Source organism: Nomascus leucogenys, chromosome 2 (genome assembly GCF_006542625.1).
Source record: "Nomascus leucogenys isolate Asia chromosome 2, Asia_NLE_v1, whole genome shotgun sequence".
In the NCBI taxonomy this organism is placed as follows: domain Eukaryota; kingdom Metazoa; phylum Chordata; class Mammalia; order Primates; family Hylobatidae; genus Nomascus; species Nomascus leucogenys.
Window position 1 is genome coordinate 89,303,409 of NC_044382.1, and position 19,384 is coordinate 89,322,792.

The 19,384-nt window shown below is 41.0% G+C and overlaps 1 protein-coding gene and 2 pseudogenes across 1 annotated transcript in view; 2 read left to right on the top strand and 1 right to left on the bottom strand.

The window, feature by feature from the left end:
• Positions 1 to 3,096: 3,096 nt before the first annotated feature.
• FAM151B (family with sequence similarity 151 member B) overlaps positions 3,097 to 19,384 on the top strand; it is a 61,387-nt gene continuing 45,099 nt past the window's right edge. The window contains exons 1-2 of the mRNA XM_003261528.3: positions 3,097 to 3,258; positions 17,560 to 17,685. Coding sequence (XP_003261576.1) covers positions 3,234 to 3,258; positions 17,560 to 17,685 — 151 coding nt within the window. The 5' untranslated portion in view covers positions 3,097 to 3,233. The remainder of the gene's footprint in view (positions 3,259 to 17,559; positions 17,686 to 19,384) is intronic.
• Positions 14,304 to 15,538, bottom strand: LOC105739379 (annotated as a pseudogene).
• Positions 16,105 to 17,189, top strand: LOC100594219 (annotated as a pseudogene).

Below are 19,384 nucleotides of genomic sequence, written 5' to 3' on the forward strand. Positions count from 1 at the left end.
ACTTTCTAGCTATTAGGACTCTCAAAATGAGGTAAGCTGTATTCATGCAGTGCTTTGTTTTAATTTTGAGACAGAGTCTCTGTGGCCCAGGTGGAGTGCAGTGGTGTGATCATGGCTCACTGCAGCCTTGACCTGGGCTCAAGCAATCCTCCCACCTTAGCCTCCTGATTAGCTGATACTACAGGCACATGCCGACACACCTGGCTCGTTTTTGTTTTTTTGTAGAGATGGGTCTCACTATGTTGCCCAGGCTGGTCTCAAAGTCCTGGCCTCCTCCTGCCTCAGCCTCCCAAAGTGCTGGGATTACACGTGTGAGCCACCATGCCTGCCTTTATTCCTGTTTAGATGTCACTAAAAGCAGCCCCAGACTCAAATTGGGGCCTGTGTTTCACAGTCTAATTGTTATATTATTTCCCCAGTGCAGCATGTACCCTTAACTTACAAAACCCTTGTTTTGTGCCAAAAAGGTAATTAGACTTATTTTTACCATAAAATTTCCAAAAACTCAGAAAATCCATATACCCAGCCTACAACAATCCTCTGAGTCAACACTATCAAGACTTGCCTCTTTTGCTTCATCCATCCCTTGATTTCTTTGCTGGAGCATTTTAAAGCAAATATCAGAATATCCTTTCATGCCTCACACTTCAATATGCAGATCTAAAAATAAGGACCGTGAAGAGGAATTTTAATTGAGTCGGTTATTGTAAAATATATGAAAATATTGTGGTAATATTGTGACCAATATGTCATAAAAACTTAGCAAACTGATGCAGGAACAGAAAACCAAATACTGCATGCTCTTATAAGTGGGAGCTAAATGATGAGACACATGGACACAGAACAACACACTGGGACTTTTGGAGGGTGGAGGGTGGAGGGTGGAGGGTGGAGGGTGGGAGGAGGGAGAGGATCAGGAGAAACAATGAATGGGTACTAGGATTAATACCTGGGTGATGAAATAACCTGTACAACAAACCCCTATGAAAAAGTTTACCTATGCAACAAATCGGCACTTGGACCCCTGAGGTTAAATGTTAAAAAAAAAAAAAAAAGCTAGGCACAGTGGCTCATGCCTGGAATCCCAGCACTGTGGGAGGCTGAGGCGGGTGGATCACTTGAGGTCAGAAGCTGGAGACCAGCCTGGCCAACATGGTGAAACCCTGTCTCTACTAAAAATACAAAAATTAGCCAGGCGTGGTGGTGCATGCTTGTAATCCCAGCTACTCAGGAGGCTGAGGCAGGAGAATCGCTTGAACCTGGGAGGTGGAGGTTACAGTGAGCTGAGATCGTGCCACTGCACTCCAGCCTGGGGCAATAGAGTGAGACTTCATCTAAAAAAAAAAAAGGAAAATAAAGTTTTTTTAAAAAAGACTTGTACTGCAATCAATGCCATCAAGAAAGTGAAAAGACAATCTGCACGATGGGAGAAAATATTGCAAATATTTGCAAATTATCTGTTAAGGGACTTGTATTGAGACTATATAAAGAATTCTCACAATTGAAATGAGCACAGGATTTGAGAAGACATTTCTCCAAAGGAAATATATAAATGACTGATAAGCACCTGAAAATATGCTCAACATTATTAGTTAGTAGGGAAATGCAAATCAAGATAATGAGGTAGTACTTCATATCTACTAGGATGGCTGTAATTTAAAAAACACATAATAACAAGTACTGGTAAGGATGTGGGGAAATTGGAATCTTCATACATTGCTGGTGGGAATGAAAGATGGTACAGCTGCTTTGCAAAACTGGCAGTTCCTCACACAGTTAAACAGTTACTATATGAACAAGTAGTTCCACTCCTAGGTATGTACACAGATATGTACACAGAAATGTGTTCATATACGTCCACACAAAACTTGTCCATGAATGTTCATGGCAGCAGCATTCATAAAAGACAAAATGTAGAAACAACCCGTATGTCCATCAACCGTTGAATGGACACACATAAAATGTGGTATATACAAACTGGAATTTATTCCAACATAAGAAGGAAGGAAGTACTGATACATGCTAAAACATGGATGAATTTTGACAACATGCGAAGTGAAAGAAGCCAGATACAAAGATCATACATACAGTCTGTGATTCTATTTACATGAAATTCCCGAACAGGCAAATTCATGAGACAAAGTAGATGAGTTGTTGCCTGGGGGTAGGAAGGGGGTAAATGGAGAGTGATTGCTTTGGAGTGATGAAAAATATTTTACCTGAAAGGCTGGGCAAGAATAGCTCCCCTTTGTATTATGTGTCAGGTGATGATAGTTATCCTAACCCTACCACTGGCAGATTGAGTTTTTCGGTCACCGAAGCCAAAAATGGCAGAGCTTTGTTGCTGATTCTGATCACTAGTTTGGCTTCAGAAAGTAATGAGTTAAGGAGGGCTAGAAAGACAGTGGATGGGAGAATCCAGTTGCTGAGTGTTTTCTGAGTGAACACCACTGGTAGAGAGACAGAAGGGGAGAGAAAACTTCAAGTTATCAGCTCGGTAACTTTGTACAAAAACTTTTTTTTTTTTGACAGAGTCTAGCTCTATCGCACAGACTGGAGCGCAGTGATGCGATCTCGGCTCTCTGTAACCTCCACCTCTCCGGTTCAAGCTATTCTTGTGCCTCAGCCTCCCGAGTAGCTAGGATTACAGGCGCGCGCCACCACGCCCGGATAATTTTTTAAATTTTCAGTAAGGACGGGTTTTAATCGTGTTGGCCAGGATGGTCTCGAATTCCTGACCTCAAGTGATCCGCCCACCTCGGCCTCCCGAAGTGCTGGGAGTACAGGCGTGAGCCACCGTGCCCGGCCAGAAACACTAATTTTTATCAGCAATGATTCCACACCCTTTTAGGATATTACTAACATTTAAAAGAAAATATATCCAACTTTTGAAATTCGTCCTCCACTCCAGCAACTGCTTTCAATTGGAGTTCCATCCTCCGCCGCAGTATTCCCTAACGCAGCGTTATCTTCAGAGCTACCACCGGCTTCCGAAACCTTTCGATGAGCGCTTCGCCGACACCTGCACGGCGGAGCGGCGCGTAAGCGAACCTCGAACGCCAGCCTTTGCGCCTGCGTGCCGCGGCTCCATTTGGTTGCGCTTCTCTGGCGCCCGCCTGGCTCTTCCCCCGCCGAGGCCTGTGGTTTGTGGAGTCGAATTTCCCTGCCACCAGTGCCCGGTTAGCAGGGGCGCCAGCCGCTGGGCGCCTGCGCGGACGGCGGGCGTCGTCACCATGGCAGCATCCGCTGGAGGCCCAGGTAAGCGCCGAGCGCGCGGCCTCTGCCTGGAGGTGGGGCGCTTTGAGAGGCTCCGGCGGCACCCTCCCTTTGCGGACTCCCGCGGTCTTCCTTGCTAGGAACCTGGGAGCGCGCGGCGCAGAATCGGGCGGCTGGGCTTGGAGTTCGCTCCGCACTCGGGGCGCGCCCGCGATCTCCTGGCGAGGACCTTGGTTTTCCGGGTGGGCGCTAAGGGACAGGCGTTAGGGGAGGTGGAGAATGGCAGGGTCAGTGTCTTTTGAGGTCTTGGTTGGAAAAAAAGGAATGTGACGTTTCCCTAATCCTTAATTTCAGCCGACTGCATGGGGGCGGTCTGGGTCAGTCGGTTCCTCTTTGAAAGCTGGGGAAGGCTTGCGAATGCGGACTGAGGGCCGGGCCCGGCCTAGTCCCGCTGCTGAGCGCGCGGCCTGGAAAGTTGGCAGAGTGCGGCTCACTTGTTTCCCCTTGGAATCAGGTGCTTCAACTCGCAGGACAACAGTTCCGCTCTTGAAGGTTACAATATCTTTTCTGTAAACTTAAGTAGTGGCATGAGAAAACCTCAGTGACGCGTTCTTTCTTCAGTTTAGATTTTTTTCCCTAATCGTAAAAATAATACACGCTTTCACCATTCTGACTAGCAGGCTGTATAAATACAGGTTCTCTTCTGAATCGATGCACGGTTTACAGAATCTTGGAATAAAATGTGTGTGTAAGCGAAAAATGTCCAGGTCCTGATAAATGCCATTATAGAACATTTATAAAGTATATTAGTATAGGGAAGTAGGAAAAAAAAAATCCTCCAAATGCTGATACCCACAGGCACCACTACTAACTTTCTGGTATTTTCTAACAACCCTGACTCTTAAAAATAGAGTTAAGGTCATGGTAAACATAATTTTTAAAATCCTGCATCTTATACTATCCCATGTCACCAAGGGTTTTATAAACGTAATTTTGAATGACTGAATTGTTTTATACAATTATATTGTATACAATTATATTGTAATTCACCAGTCTCCTAATGTTGAACGTTAATCAGTCGTTTCCTGTTTTGTTTTGTTAGAATTTATTCTGTAATGAACATTTTTGCATTGCTCTTCCTCAGTTATGTTTTTGGTTTGTTTTTATCCTGGACATGATTCTTATAACTGAAATTACTGGATCAAAGGATGTGAACTTTTTTTTCTCTCTCTTTTTTAAGACCTGTGCTAATCCTCCATAGAACATTTTCTTCAGACCAGAGTTTTCCTTTTTTAACCCTTGGGCTCTTTACTTCTCAGTATAAATCCTTTTAATGCCTAGTTTTCCTAAGAATCTAAACAAATCTGGGACAAAGCTCACACTCAAGACTTACACCATTCTCACTCACAGGCTGTATAAATCCAGATTCTCTTCTGAATCGATGCAAGGTTTACAAAATCTTGGAATAAAATGTGTGCACAAGTGGAAAATGTCCAATTCCTGACAAATGCCATTTTTTAAAAAACGAATTTACGGGCCGGGCGCGGTGACTCACGCCTGTAATCCCAGCACTTTGGGAGGCCGAGGTGGGCGGATCACGAGGTCAGGAGATTAAGACCAGCCTGGCTAACACAGTGAAACCTCGTCTCTACTAAAAATACAAAATAATTAGCTGGGCGTGGTGGCGGCGCCTGTAGTCTCAGCTACTCCGGAGGCTGAGGCAGCAGAATGGCGTGAACCTGGGAGGCAGAGCTTGCAGTGAGCCGAGATCCTGCCACTGCACTCCAGCCTGGGCAACAGAGAGGGACTCTGTCTCAAAACAAAAACAAACAAAAATGTCTTCTCATTACCGAGTTATTGATAAAACTAATTCTTAACCAGATTCTTCCGTTATATGTCATTTTTTCCCCTTACTTAAACACATACACACACACACACACACACACACTCACACTCACACTCTCAACATAAAAAAGTTCAAAAGGCACAATAGGATGTATAGTGAAAAGTTCCATCGTGGCCGGGCGTGGTGGTTTACGCCTGTAATCTGAACACTTCGAAAGGCAGGAGGATCGCTTGAGCCCTGGAGTTTGGATCAGCCTGGGCAACACAGGGAGGCCTTATCTCTACAAAAAATACAAATAAATTAGCTGGGTATGGTGGTGGCACATACCTGTGGACCCAGCCACTCAGGAGGAGACTGAGGTAGGAGAATCACTTCAGCCGGAGAGGCTGCAGTGAGCCAAGAACATGCCAGCCTGGGCAACAGTCAGAGCCTTAAAAAAAAGTAATAAATTAAAAAAAATCCTTACTGATGTATAATTTGCATACTATTAATATACAATTTACTCATTTAAAGAGTATAATTCAGTGGTTTTAGCTTATTTATTTAATTTTCGCTTATTCACAGACTTGTGCAACAATTATCACGATTAATTTTAAAACATCTTCACCTTACAAAAAGAAATACTTCCCCATCCCCCACCCTTTAACACCCACAACCGCTATTCTTCTACTTTCTATCTCTATGAATTTGCCTATTCTGGACGTTTCATATAGATGGAATCATCGAGTATATACCCTCTTATGTCTGGCTTCTTCCACTTATCATAGTGTTTTTAAGATTCATCCATCTTGTAGCATGTTTCAATACTTCATTCCTTTTTATGGCCAAAAAAGGAATTGCATGAAACACCACATTTTGTTTATCCACTCATTGGTTGATGGACATTTGAGTTGTTTCCATCTTTTGGGTATAGTGAATAATGCTACTGTGACCATTTGTGTACAAGTTTTTGTGTGGACATATGGTACATTGTCTTTAATGGTAAGTCAATTCTGGTAGTCACTTTTGGAAACTGGAAGGAAACTTAATGATTGTCTAGTCCAGGGGTCAGCAAATAGCAAACTTTGTTTTTTAATTTACAAATAATAATTGCATATTTGGGAGGTACAATGTGATGTTACGATACTTGTATACATGGTAGAATGATTAAGTCAGGCTAATTAATATATCCATCACCTCACATACTTATCATTTCTTTGTAATGAGAACATTTAAAATCTACTCATTTAAGAATTTCAAAATATATAATACACTATTATTATTATTGAGACAGAGTCTCGCTCTGTCACCCAGGCTGGAGTGCAGTGGTGCAATCATGGCTCACTGCAGCCTTGACCTCCTGGGCTCAAGTGATCCTCCTGCCTCAGCCTCCTGAGTAGCGGGGACTACAGGTACACACCACCATGCCCGGGTTATTATTATTGTTAGTTTTAGTAGTAGAGACAAGGTCTTGCTTCATTGCCCAGGCTGGTCTCGAACTCCTGAGCTTAAGCAGTCCTTCCGCCTCAGCCTCCCAAAGTGTTGGAGTTACAGTTGTGAGCCAGCATGCCTGGAGTTACTAACTATAGTCACCATGCTGTGCAATAGATCTCGGGAACTTATTCCTCCTGTCTAACTGGAACTTTGTACCCTTTGACTGACATATCCCCCTCCCATCCAATTGCCCTGGCTGCATCCCTAGCCTCTGGTAACCACTATTCTACTTTCTACTCCTAGAGCTCTGCTTTTTGATATTCCACATGTGAGACTATGCAGTATTTTTCTTTCCGTACCTGGCTTATTTCACTTAGCATACTGTCCTCCAGGTTTCTTCATTTGTCGAAGATGACAGAATTTTCTTTTTTAAGGCTGAATAGTACTCCATTGTGTATCTGTACCACATTTTCTTTATCCATTTACCCGCTGATGGCGCTTAGGTTCTTTCCATATCTTGGTGGTCAGAAAACTTTTTCTGTAAAGAACCAGATATTAAATGTTGGGCTTTGCAAGGCATAAATTTATGTTCCAACTAATCAACTCTGCTATGGTAGCTGGAGAACAGCCACAGGTTGCACGGGGAAGGAGGTTGGGATAAATAGAGGGAGCACAGAGATTTGGAGCAGCAACACTGTGATTCCGTATGATATTGTAGTGGTGGATACATGCCATTGTACAAGCATCCCTTGTTTTATTGTATTTCACTTTATTGTGGTTTGCAGATGATCCTTTTTTCTTTTTTTTTTTTTTTTTTTTTTACAAATTGAAGGTTTGTAGCAACCTTGTATTGAGCGAGTCTGTTGGTGCCGTATTTTTCAATAGCATGGGTTCACTTTGTGTCTGTCACATTTTGGGAATTCTTGCAATATTTCAAATTTTAAAATTATTATATTTATTATGGTGATCTGTGATCAGTGATCTTCAAATACTACTATAATAATTGTTTTGGGGCACTACAAAGTCAAACTTAATCTGTAAATGTGGTGTGTGAGCCTTGCCAGCTTGGGCAGTGCGTGCTGGCCAGCTTGGCGAGGATAAAAAATAAATAAATAAATATGGTTTGTGTTCAGACTGCTTCACCAGCCGGCCATACTCCTGTCTCTCTCCCTCTCCTAGGGTCTTACTATTTCCTGAGACACAACAATATTGAAATTGGGCCAGTTAATAACCGTAGAATGGGCTCTAAGTGTTCATGTGAAAGGAAGAGTCACCTGTTTCTCACTTAAAATTGAAAGCCAGAGGGCTGGGCACAGTGGCTTATGCCTGTAATCCCAGAACTTTGGGAGGCTGAGGTGGGAAGATCACATGAAGCCAGCAGTTTAAGACCAGCCTGGGCAACGTACCAAGACCTTATCTCTACAAAAAATTTAAAAAAATTAGCTGGCTGTGGTGGTATGCACATGTAGTCCTAGCTGCTTGGGATGCCCAGGCAGGAGGATCACTTGAGCCCATGAGTTTCAGATTATAGTGAGCTATGATTGCACCACTACACACCAGCCTGGGCAACAGAGTGAGACTTGTCTCTAAAAAAAACAAAAACAAAATCAAAAGCTAGAAATGATTAAGCTTAGTGAGAAAAGCATTTCGAAAGCTGAGAGAGGCCTCTTGTGCCAAACAGCTAAGTTGTCAATACAAAGGAAAAGCTCTTGAAGAAAATTAAAAGTGCCACTCCATGGAACACACAAATTATAAGAAAGCAAAACAGCCCTATTGCTGATATGGATGTTGTGGGAATTCAGGGACCCCGAACGAAGGGACTGGCTGGAGCCAAGGCAGAAGAACATAAACTGTGAAGATTTCATGGACATTTATCAGTTCCCCAAATTAATACTTTTATAATTTCTTATGCCTGTCTTTACTGTAATCTCTGAACATAAATTATGAAGATTTCATGGACATTTATCACTTCCCTAATAATACCCTTACAATTTCTTATGCCTGGCTTTACTTTAATCTCTTAATCACATTATCTTCATAAACTGAGAATGTACATCACCTCAGGACCACTGTTGTACAAAACAGTAAAACGTGTGTTTGAACAATATGAAATCAGTGTACCTTAAAAAAGAACAGAATAACAGTGATTTTCAGAGAACAAGGGAAGATAACCATTAGGTCTGACTGCCTGCGGGGTCGGACAGAATAGAGCCATATTTTTCTTCTTGCAGAAAGCCTTTAAATGGATGTGCAAGTAGGAGAGATATCGCTGAACTCTTTTCCCAGCAAGGAATAACCCTGGGGAAGGAATGCATTCCTCGGGGGAGGTCTATAGACAGCTGCTCTGGGAGTGTCTGTCTTATGCAGTTGAGATAAGGATTGAAATACACCCTGGCCTCCTGCAGTACCCTCAGGCTTACTAGGATTGGGAAATTCCAGCCTGATAAATTCTAGTCAGACCGGTTCTCTGCTCTCGAACCCTGTTTCCTGTTAAGATGTTTATCAAAGCAATATGTGCACAGTGGGACACAGACCCTCATCAGTAATTCTAATTTTGCCTTGCCTTGTGATCTTAATTGCCCTTTGAAGCATGTGATCCTTGTGACCTACTCCCTGTTTGTACACCCCCTCCCCTTTTAAAATCCCTAATAAAAACTTGTTGGTTTTGTGGCTCAGGGTCATCACCACAGTCCTACCAATATGTGATGTCACCCCTGGAGACCCAGCTGTAAAATTTCTCTCTTTGTACTCTTTCTCTTTATTTCTCAGACTGGCTGACACTTAGGGAAAATAGAAAAGAACCTATGTTGAAATATTGGGGGCTGGTTCCCCCGATATGTGGAGAAAGTTTGAGTGGTCTGGATAGATCAAACCAGCCACAACGTTCCCTTAAGCCAAAGCCTAATCCAGAGTAAGGCCCTAACTCTCATCAGTCTTATGAAGACTGAGAAGTGCGGAAGCTACAGAAGAAAAGCTGGAAATTAGCAGAGGTTGGTTCATGAGGTTTAAGGGAAAAGGCTGTTTCTACAACAAAAAATTTCAAGGTGAAGCAGCAGGTGCTAATGGAGAAGCTACAGCAAGTGATCCAGAAGATCTAGTTAAGATCATTGATGAAAGTAGCTACACTAACAGCAGATTCTTTCTTTCTTTCTTTCTTTCTTTCTTTCTTTCTTTCTTTCTTTCTTTCTTTCTTTCTCTTTCTTTCTTAAGACAGGGTCTCCCTCTGTAACACAGGCTGGAGTGCAGTGGCATGATCATGGCTCATTGCAGCCTTGACCTCCTGGGTTCAATCGATCCTCCCACCTCAGCCCCCCAAGTAGCTGGAACTATAGGCACACACCACCACGGCCTACTAATTTTTGTATTTTTTTGTAGAGATGAGATTTCGTCATGTTGCCTCAGCTGGTCTTGAACTCCTGGGCTCAAGTGATCCTCCCACCTCAGCCTCCCAAAGTGCTGGGACTACAAGCATGAGCTACTGTGCAGGGCCAACAATAGATTGTCAGTGTAAATAAAACAGCCTTCTATTGTAAGAAGATGCCATTAGAACTTTCATTGCTAGAGGGGAAAAGCCAATATTTGGCTTAAAGCTTCAAAAGACAGGCTGACTTTCTTGTTAGGGCTAATGCAGCTGGTGACTTCAAGTGGAAGCCAGTGCTCATTACTATACTGAAAATCACAGGGTCCTTAAGAATTATGCTACATCGGCCGGGCACGGTGGCTCACGCTTGTAATCCCAGCACTTTGGGAGGCCGAGGTGGGCGGATCACGAGGTCAGGAGATCGAGACCACGGTGAAACCCTGTCTCTACTAAAAATAACAAAAAAAAATTAGCCGGGCGTGGTGGCGGGCGCTTGTAGTCCCAGCTACTCAGAGAGGCTGAGGCAGGACAATGGCATGAACCCGGGAGGCGGAGCTTGCAGTGAGCCGAGATTGCACCACTGCACTCCAGCCTGGGCGACAGAGCGAGACTCCGTCTCAAAAAAAAGAATTATGCTACATCTACTTCTCTGCCTGTTCTCTAGAAACGTACCAACAAAGCCTGGACGATAGCACATCTGTTTACAGCATGATTTACAGAATATTTTAAGCCCACTCTGGGGACGTACTGCTCAGGAAAAAAAAAGATTTCTTTCAAGATATTACTGTTCATTGACAAGGCACCTGGTCACCCAAGAGCTCTGATGGAGATGTGCAAAGAGATTGATGTTGTTTTCCTGCATGCTTGCATCTATTCTGCAGCCCGTGGATCAAAGGGTAATCTTGACTTTCAAGTCTTATTATTTGAGAAATATTTTGTAAATCTATAGCTGCCATAGATAGTGATTCCTCTGATGGATGTGGGCAAAGAGTCATCATCCTAGATTCCATCAAGAAGATTTGTGATTAATGGGAGAAGGTAAAAATATCAACATTAACAGGAGTTTGGAAGAAGTTGATTCCAACTCTCATGGGTGACTTTGACGGATGCAAGACTTCAACAGAGGATGTGACTGCAAATGTGATAGAAATAGCAAGAGAAGGCGGGGTGCAGTGGCTCATGCCTGTAATCCCAGCACTTTGGGAGGCCGAGGCAGATGGATCATGAGGTCAGGAGATCGAGACCATCCTGGCTAACACAGTGAAACCCCGTCTCTACTAAAAATACAAAAAATTAGCCAGGCGTGGTGGCAGGCACCTGTAGTCCCAGCTACTCGGGAGGCTGAGGCAGGAGAATGGCATGAACCTGGAAGGCGGAGCTTGCAGTGAGCTGAGATCGTGCCACTGCACTCTAGCCTGGGCGAAACAGCTAGACTCCGTCTCAAAAAAAAAAAAAAAAAAAGAAATAGCAAGAGAACTAGAATTAGAATGGAGCCTGAAGATGTGACTACATTATTGCAATTTTATGATAAGATTTTAATAAACTACGAGTTCCTTCTTATGTATGAGCGAAGGCGATAGTTTCTTGAGATGTTATCTACTTCTGGTGAAGATGCTGTGAACGTTGTTGAAATGACTACAGATGATAAAGAATATCACATACACTTAGTTGTTAAAGCAGCAGCAGAGTTTGAGAGAATTGACTCTCATTTTGAAAGCTCTCCTGTGGGCAAAATGCCATCAAACAGCATTGTGTGCTACAGAGAGATCTTTCATGAAAGGAAGAATCCACTGATGTCGATAATTTCATTGTCTTATTTTAAGAAATTGTCACAGCCACCACAGCCTTCAGCAACCACCACCCTGATTGGTCAGTAGGCATCAACATCGAAGCAAGACCCTCCACCAGTAAAAAGATTATAGCTAGCAGAAGGCTCAAATGATTGTTAACACTTTTTAGCAATAAAGTATTTTAAAATTAAGGTACCACATTTTTTTTTTAGACATAATGCTATTGTACAACTAATAGGCTACAGTGTAACAGTGTAAACATAACTTTTATATGTACTGGGAAATCAAAACTTGTGTGACTTGCTTTATTGTGATACTCACTTTATTCCAGTGGCCCATAACTGAACCTGCTATCTCAGATGTACACCTAGACATCTGTCAAAACCTATAAAATGTATGACACCAAGAGTGAATTCTGATGTAAACTATGGACTTTAGTTAATAACAAAATGTCAGTATTGGCTCATCTATTCTAACAGACATACCACACTAATGCAAGATGTTAAAAATTGGGGAGCTTTAAATAAAAGCAATTTTTAAATTACCAAAACAGCAAAAACCGGGGAAACTGAGGGAAGAGTGGGGATGATATGGGAACTTTGCTCTTTTTGCTTATTTTTTTTTTTTTTTTTTGAGATGGAGTCTTGCTCTGACACGCAGGCCAGAGTGCAGTGGTGTGATCTCGGCTCACTGCAACTTCTACCTCCTGGGTTCAAGATATCTTCCTGCCTCAGACTCCTGAGTAGCTGGGACTACAGACGTGAGCCACCACACCCAGCTAATTTTTGTATTTCTAGTAGAGAAGGGGTTTCAACATATTGGCCAGGCTGGTCTCGAACTCCTGACCTCAGATGATCTGCCCACCTCGACCTCCCAAAGTGCTGGGATTACAGGGGTGAGCCACCATGCCCAGCCTAATTTTTTTCTGTGAATGAAAACTGCTCAAAAGGCCAGGCACAGTGGCTCACGCCTGTAATCTCAGCACTTTGGGAGGCCGAGGGCGGCAGATTGCTTGAGGCCAGGAGTTTGAGAACAACCTGGCCAACATGGTGAAACACCATTTCTACTAAAAATACAAAAAGTAGCTGATGTGATGGTTCATGCCGGTAATCCCAGCTGCTCGGAAGGCTGAAGCACAAGAATTGCTTGAACGCAGCAGGCGGAGATTGCAGTGAGCTGAGATCATGCCCCTGCACTCCAGCCTGAGTGACAGAGCAAGACTCTGTCTTAAAAACAAAAACGAAAACAAAAACAAAAAAACAAAAAACAAAAACAATAAAAAACTACTCAAAAACTCAATCTTAAAAAAGTTGCAACTGTTTTTGCCTTTCTCTTGGCCCTGTTTTCAGAGTTATAGCCTGTTTAAATAATAATACTAAGACCTTAGATCATAGGTAATTGGATCCTCTTTAAGTTTTAAGATATATACAGTCGGCTGGGCGCGGTGGCTCACGCCTGTAATCCCAGCACTTTGGGAGGCCGAGGCGGGTGGATCGAGACCATCCCGGCTAACATGGTGAAACCCCGTCTCTACTAAATGTACAAAAAAGTAGCCGGGCGTGATGGCGGACGCCTGTAGTCCCAGCTACTCGGGAGGCCGAGGCAGGAGAATGGTGCAAACCCGGGAGACGGAGCTTGCAGTGAGCAGAGATCGTGCCACTGCACTCCAGCCTGGGTGACAGAGCGAGACTCCATCTCAAAAAAAAAAAAGATATATACAGTCGTGGCTTAAGTACAGACTAACAATTTCACTTAGTAAAAGGGTAAGGAAAACATTTTACTTTAAATTTTTTTAAATTCTAGAGTCCTGGTATTTTATTATTACTTTGTAAGTTGCCTTTATAAAAATTCTGAATGCAGTATGTTTAGTTGAAAAGTGCTGTGGAAGGAAGGGGAACATCACACACGAGGGCCTGTCATGGGGTGGGGCGACGGGGGAGGGAAAGCATTAGGAGATATACCTAATGTAAATGACGAGTTAATGGGTGCAGCACACCAACATGGCACATGTATACATATGTAACAAACCTGGACATTGTACACATGTACCCTATAACTTAAATAAATAAATAAAATAAATAAAAAGTGCTGTGGAAATATCCAATATGAACCGTTAACCAACATTTAGGTTTTTCTGGTAACGTCATGCTTATCAGTTCTCTAAATCATTTGGTGTATCTCAAAACCTTCATTTTTAACAGCCACATTAGTCACATATTCTATCATGCATATGTACTGTGATTTAATTATTTTCCTATTGTTGGACATTTGTTATAGCCAATCAATAATGTGCCTTCTAAAATGGCTACCTTAATATTTTAAAGAATGATGGCCATGTGTTGCCATCTCAGTGTGAAAGGTCTATGACTCTATTATATATGCCAAATAGGGCCACATGTTTTGAGTGGGAGACTGCTTTGGGGATAGTGGATCCTCCCCCTAACTGTCCTTTTTTTTTTTTGAATTCTGCAGCCCAGTGTTAGAAGTGATTGCTAAGTCCCATGTATGTTAGTTGGAATTTGTCTTTATATGCCCCTCCATTCTCTGATCAAATTTTACTTTTTCTTAATATCTTATCAGCAGTTTCCGATAGTCATTTTTAGGTTTAAGGTTTTTGGTTTTTTGGGGGGTTTTTAAAAAAGATGTTAGCTCATGTCTTTTATTAACTCATAGACAATTACTTGTCTTCTGGTTTGTTGAAGCAGTAAGTCAGACAACATTTGCCACAATAATGTCTGTCAAAGTAGCTTGCCATAAACACTCCAGCACCATCTGAATGGCACTCTTGACAAAGGTGACAAATTTTGCCATTCTCTTCCACCTTATAATATTTCAGGACAGCCAGCGTCACCTTCTTTCTCTTGTGTTTATTATTCTTGGGAGTGGTGTAAGACTTTTTCCTTTTCCTAGCACCACCACAAATTCTCAACCCAAGATGAAGAGCAGGCTCCTTTTGAATGTTGTAGTCAGACAGAGTACCTCTATTTTCCAATTGCTTGCCAGCAGAGATCCTTTGCTGATCAGGAGGAATTCCTGGATTTTGGCCTTTACCTTTTCTATTGTGTCCGAGGGTTCAACCTTGAGGGTAGTGGTCTTCCCCGGAAGGGTTTTTATGAAATCTGCATTTTGGTGGCAGCTCCACCACAGATGGCAGATGGAAAAAAAACAAAAAAAGAAGTAGTTTTAGGTTTTTAACTGTTGTTAGGCAGAGTTAACAAACAAATAATTAACAGAGGAAAGAATCTCATGCATGGGGAATTTGCAGCCACTTGCTAGGCTCTTAATAAATGTTTGAAGCATGAACAAGGATTAGGGAGGTAAAATTATGGACAACTTTTCTTCAGCATTTTTTTCTTGTATGTTATGATATAGTATGGAATAGATCTGGGTTCAGATATTTTTGCGACCACTTACCTTAGTCTTGGTTAACTCACAAGTTTTAATGCTTAATCAAGAGAAAAGATGTTATGCCAAAAAGTATTTGAAAGATATGAGAATTATGTATATTGCACACGCTAGATAAACTTATGAATGCTAATTCAAGAGATTACTTGCTCACTCATATAGATGTTGCTGAGAATAATCCGAAGGTAGATATGCAGTAAGATATGCAATTTAAATATTAAATTGTTAATATAAATATAGAATGGGGCTTCAGGTAGAGAAAACACTTAAGTGTGTAAAACTTAGAATTTTAAGTATAGCTTTGACTTTTCATCAGTTTTCCTTATATTTCTGGGACCAGCATTGTAGAGAACATCATACGAAATTTCCAACTTTTAAATATCTGTTTTAGTTTTATTTTCTTCCTACATTCTTATGCTTCTGATGTTCAGACTATCCTATGTCTACTAGTTATTACATTATATAATATATAACATGTTTATGTATATTATATACTTGCCACGTCATAATACTTGTTCTCTGTTTTTAAAATCTTATATTTTTCCCAGCCTAACTACTTTGTTATTATCCCTCAATATCTTGTTTGTTCTTTGTTAAATTTTTTTTTTTACTCCATAACTCAGCAATCCCTTTTCTGGGCACATACCCAAAAGAAATGAAATCACCACTTTGTAAAGATATCTGCACTCCCGTGTTCATTGCAGCATTATTTACAGTAGCCAAGGTATGGAAGCAACAGGTGTTTGTTGATAGATGAATGAATAAATAAACTGTGGTACATAGATAAAATGGAATATTATTCAGCCCTAAAGAAGAATGAGAACTTACCATTTTCCACAACGTGGATGAGCCCAGAGGACATTATGCTAAGTGAAATAAGCCAGACATAGAAAGAAAAATAGTGTATGATCTCACTTATATGTGGAATCAAAAAAAAATTCAAATATAACAGAAATACATGACAAAACAATGGCTATTGGGAGGGGGAAGCAGAGGAAATGGGGAGATGTAGGTTAGAGGATACAGAACAGATATATAAGATGAGCAAGTTGCCTCTTTTTCCGGCTGGAACCATGGAGGGTGTAGAAGAGAAGGAGAAGGTCCCTGCTGTGCCAGAAACCCTTAAGAAAAAGCAAAAGAATTTTGCAGAGCTGAAGATCAAGTGCTTGAGAAAGAAGTTTGCCAAAAAGATGCTTTGAAAGGCAAGGAGGAAGCTTATCTGTGAAAAAGCAAAACACTATCACAAGGAATATAGGCAGATATACAGAACTGAATTTCAAGTGGCAAGGATGGTAAGAAGAGCTGGCAACTTCTATGTACCTGCAGAACCCAAATTGGCATTTGTTCTCAGGATCAGAGGTGTCAATGCTGTGAGCCCAAAGGTCTGAAAGGTGTTGCAGCTTCTTTGCCTTCATCAAATCTTCAATGGAACCTTTGTGAAGCTCAACAGGCTTCAGTTAACATGCTGAGGATTGTAGAGCCATATATTGCATGGGGGTACCCAAATCTGAAGTCAGTAAATGAACTAATCCACAAGCGTGGTAATGGCAAAATCAATAAGAAGTGAGTTGCTTTAACAGATAACACTTTGATTGCTCCATCTCTTGGTAAATATAGCATCATCTGCATGGAGGATCTGATTCATGAGATCTATACTGTTGGAAAACACTTCAAAGAAGCAAATAACTTCCTGTGGCCCTGCAAATTATATTCTCCATGAGGCGGAATGAAGAAAAAGACCATCCATTTTTATTTTATTTTATTTTATTTTATTTTATTTTATTTTTGAGACAGAGTCTCGCTCTGTCACCCAGGCTGGAGTGCAGTGGTGTGATCTCGGCTCACTGCAACCTCTGCCTCCCATGTTCAAGCGATTTTCCTGCCTCAGCCTCTGGAGTAACTGGGATTACAGGCGTGTGCCACCACACCTGGCTAATTTTTTTTTCTTGTATTTTTGTTAGAGACGGGGTTTCACCATGTTGGCCAGGCTGGTCTCGAACTCATGACCTCAAGTAATCCGCCCGCCTCGGCCTCCCAGAGTGCTGGGATTACAGCGTGAGCCACCGCACCTAGCCAAGAGACCACCCATTTTGTAGAAGGTGGAGATGCTGGCAACAGGGAGGACCAGATCAACAGGCTTATTAGAAGAATGAACTAAGATGTCTACCATTATTATTTTTCTAAGCTGGTCGGTTAATAAACAGTACCTGCTCTCAAATTGAAAAAAAAAAAAAAAAAAAAGATGAGTAAGTCAAGATCTAATGTGCAACATGAGGACTCCAGGTAATAAAACTGTACTGTATATAAGGGATTCATGTTAAATGAGATTTTAGCTGTTCTTGCCACACACAGAGAAAACAGATAGGTGAGATGATGGATATGTTAATTTGCTTCATTATAGGAACCTTTTTACTATCTATATATATCATATAACAGCATATGTGTATCTCAAATATACACAATGAAATTTTAAAAAATTTATCCTATAAAAAACAATATTACTTTTCATGTAAATATTGTTATTTTAGGATCTTGGAGTGAAAATATACTGGAATATTTTCTGAGAAATAGCCAGATTACAGCAGAAGACGGCGCTGAGATCACCTGGTATCATGCAGCTAACCACAAGGCACAGATGAATGAAGCACTGAAAAGTAAGTCAGTACAGTTACTTGTAATTTACTTTGGATAATAGATTAATTCAACTCCTTTTTTGATATCTAGGTATATTTGCAGATACTAGAGACAGGTGATCCAAGTGTAAGTTCCAGGCTGACATGAGTATTTTATTTATTTTTATTTATTATTTAATTATTATTTATTCATTTTTAGAGACATAGTCTCTCTCTGTTGCCCAGGCTGGAATTCAAAGGTGTAATCACAGCTCATTGCAGGTTCAAACTCCTGGGCTCAGGCAATCTGTGAGCCATCACACCAGGCTGAACATTTTTATAAAGTGTTTTGTTTTGTTTACAAAATGGACAAATTGCATAATGGAAGAGTTTTCTTATTTTCCAGAAGCAATTTGCCTGTTATGTCGGATTCGAAACTCTCATATATTATTATATTTTCTTAGGTAGTGATTTGAGTAAAACTTTTAAGATCAGGACCATGTATCTTACATATTTTTATGTTTTTCCTCATGTACTAATGAGAAACTCACTCAATATTTGTTCAATGGATGGATGAAGGCATTGTATACCAATTTATAATTAATAAGTAATTGGGCAATATTTATGTCTAAGCTGAAAATCGAGCCTTTTGTTTACTGATTCAACCTGTAATCATTGTATGTATATCCCTTCATTATACAGATGAACATTATAGCAGTGTTTCTCAGCCTTTTCCTATAAAGTGCTCATGTTGGCTGCGCAGGAAAGGAGAATGAAAGCATATCACCACAGGGCCGGGGCAGAGCTTGCAGTACCTGGTCCAACAGGAAATTACCTTGAAGTTCCATATTTTATTGTAAAATGTATGCATTTTTGCATCCTAATCCATTATATATCTGAGCTGCTTTTATTGTCAAAACACTGTTTTAAATTGTGTTTTTCTCCTCAAAAGGAAGAACTTTGTCTTGTTTCATATTGAATCTTTAATGCCTAAAATAGTGCGTAGCATATAATAACTACACAATGATTATTTAGTAAATGAATTTTAGCAAAATTGATGCCTCAGGAAATAGTTGATTAATGATTGCCAGGAACTGTAAGGAGTCAATGCTAATGAGTACAGTGTTTCTTTTTTGAACGATCAAATATTTCTAGAATTAGAGAGTGGTGATTGTTGCATAACCTTCTGAATACACTAAATAAAAACCACTAAAGGGTTCACTTTAAAAGGGAAAATTTTATAGTATGTAAATTATGTCTCAGTTTTTAAAAATGAAAGAATGATAGAAAAGGAAGAAATAAAACCATTATTCACAGACAATATGATTGTGTATATAGAAAACAAAAAAGATTCTATAGATAAATGATCATAATAAATAGGTGAACTTAGAAAATCTCAGGATGTGATCGGGGCTGGTGGCTCATGCCTGTAATCCCAGCACTTTGGGAAGCCAAAGTGGGTGAGTCATTTGACCCCAGGATTTCATGATAAACCTAGGCAACATAGTGAGACCCTGTCTCTACAAAAAATAGAAAAATTAGCCAGGCATGGTGGCATGTACCTGTAGTCACAGCTACTCAGGAAGCTGAGGCAAGAGGATCGATTGAGCCCATGAGGTGGAGGCTGCAGTGAGCTGTGATCGCGCCATTGCACTCCAACCTAGGTGACAGAGTGAGACCTTGTCTCAAAAAAAAAAAAACAGAAAAGAAAATCTCAGGATTCAAGGTCAAAATAGAAAAT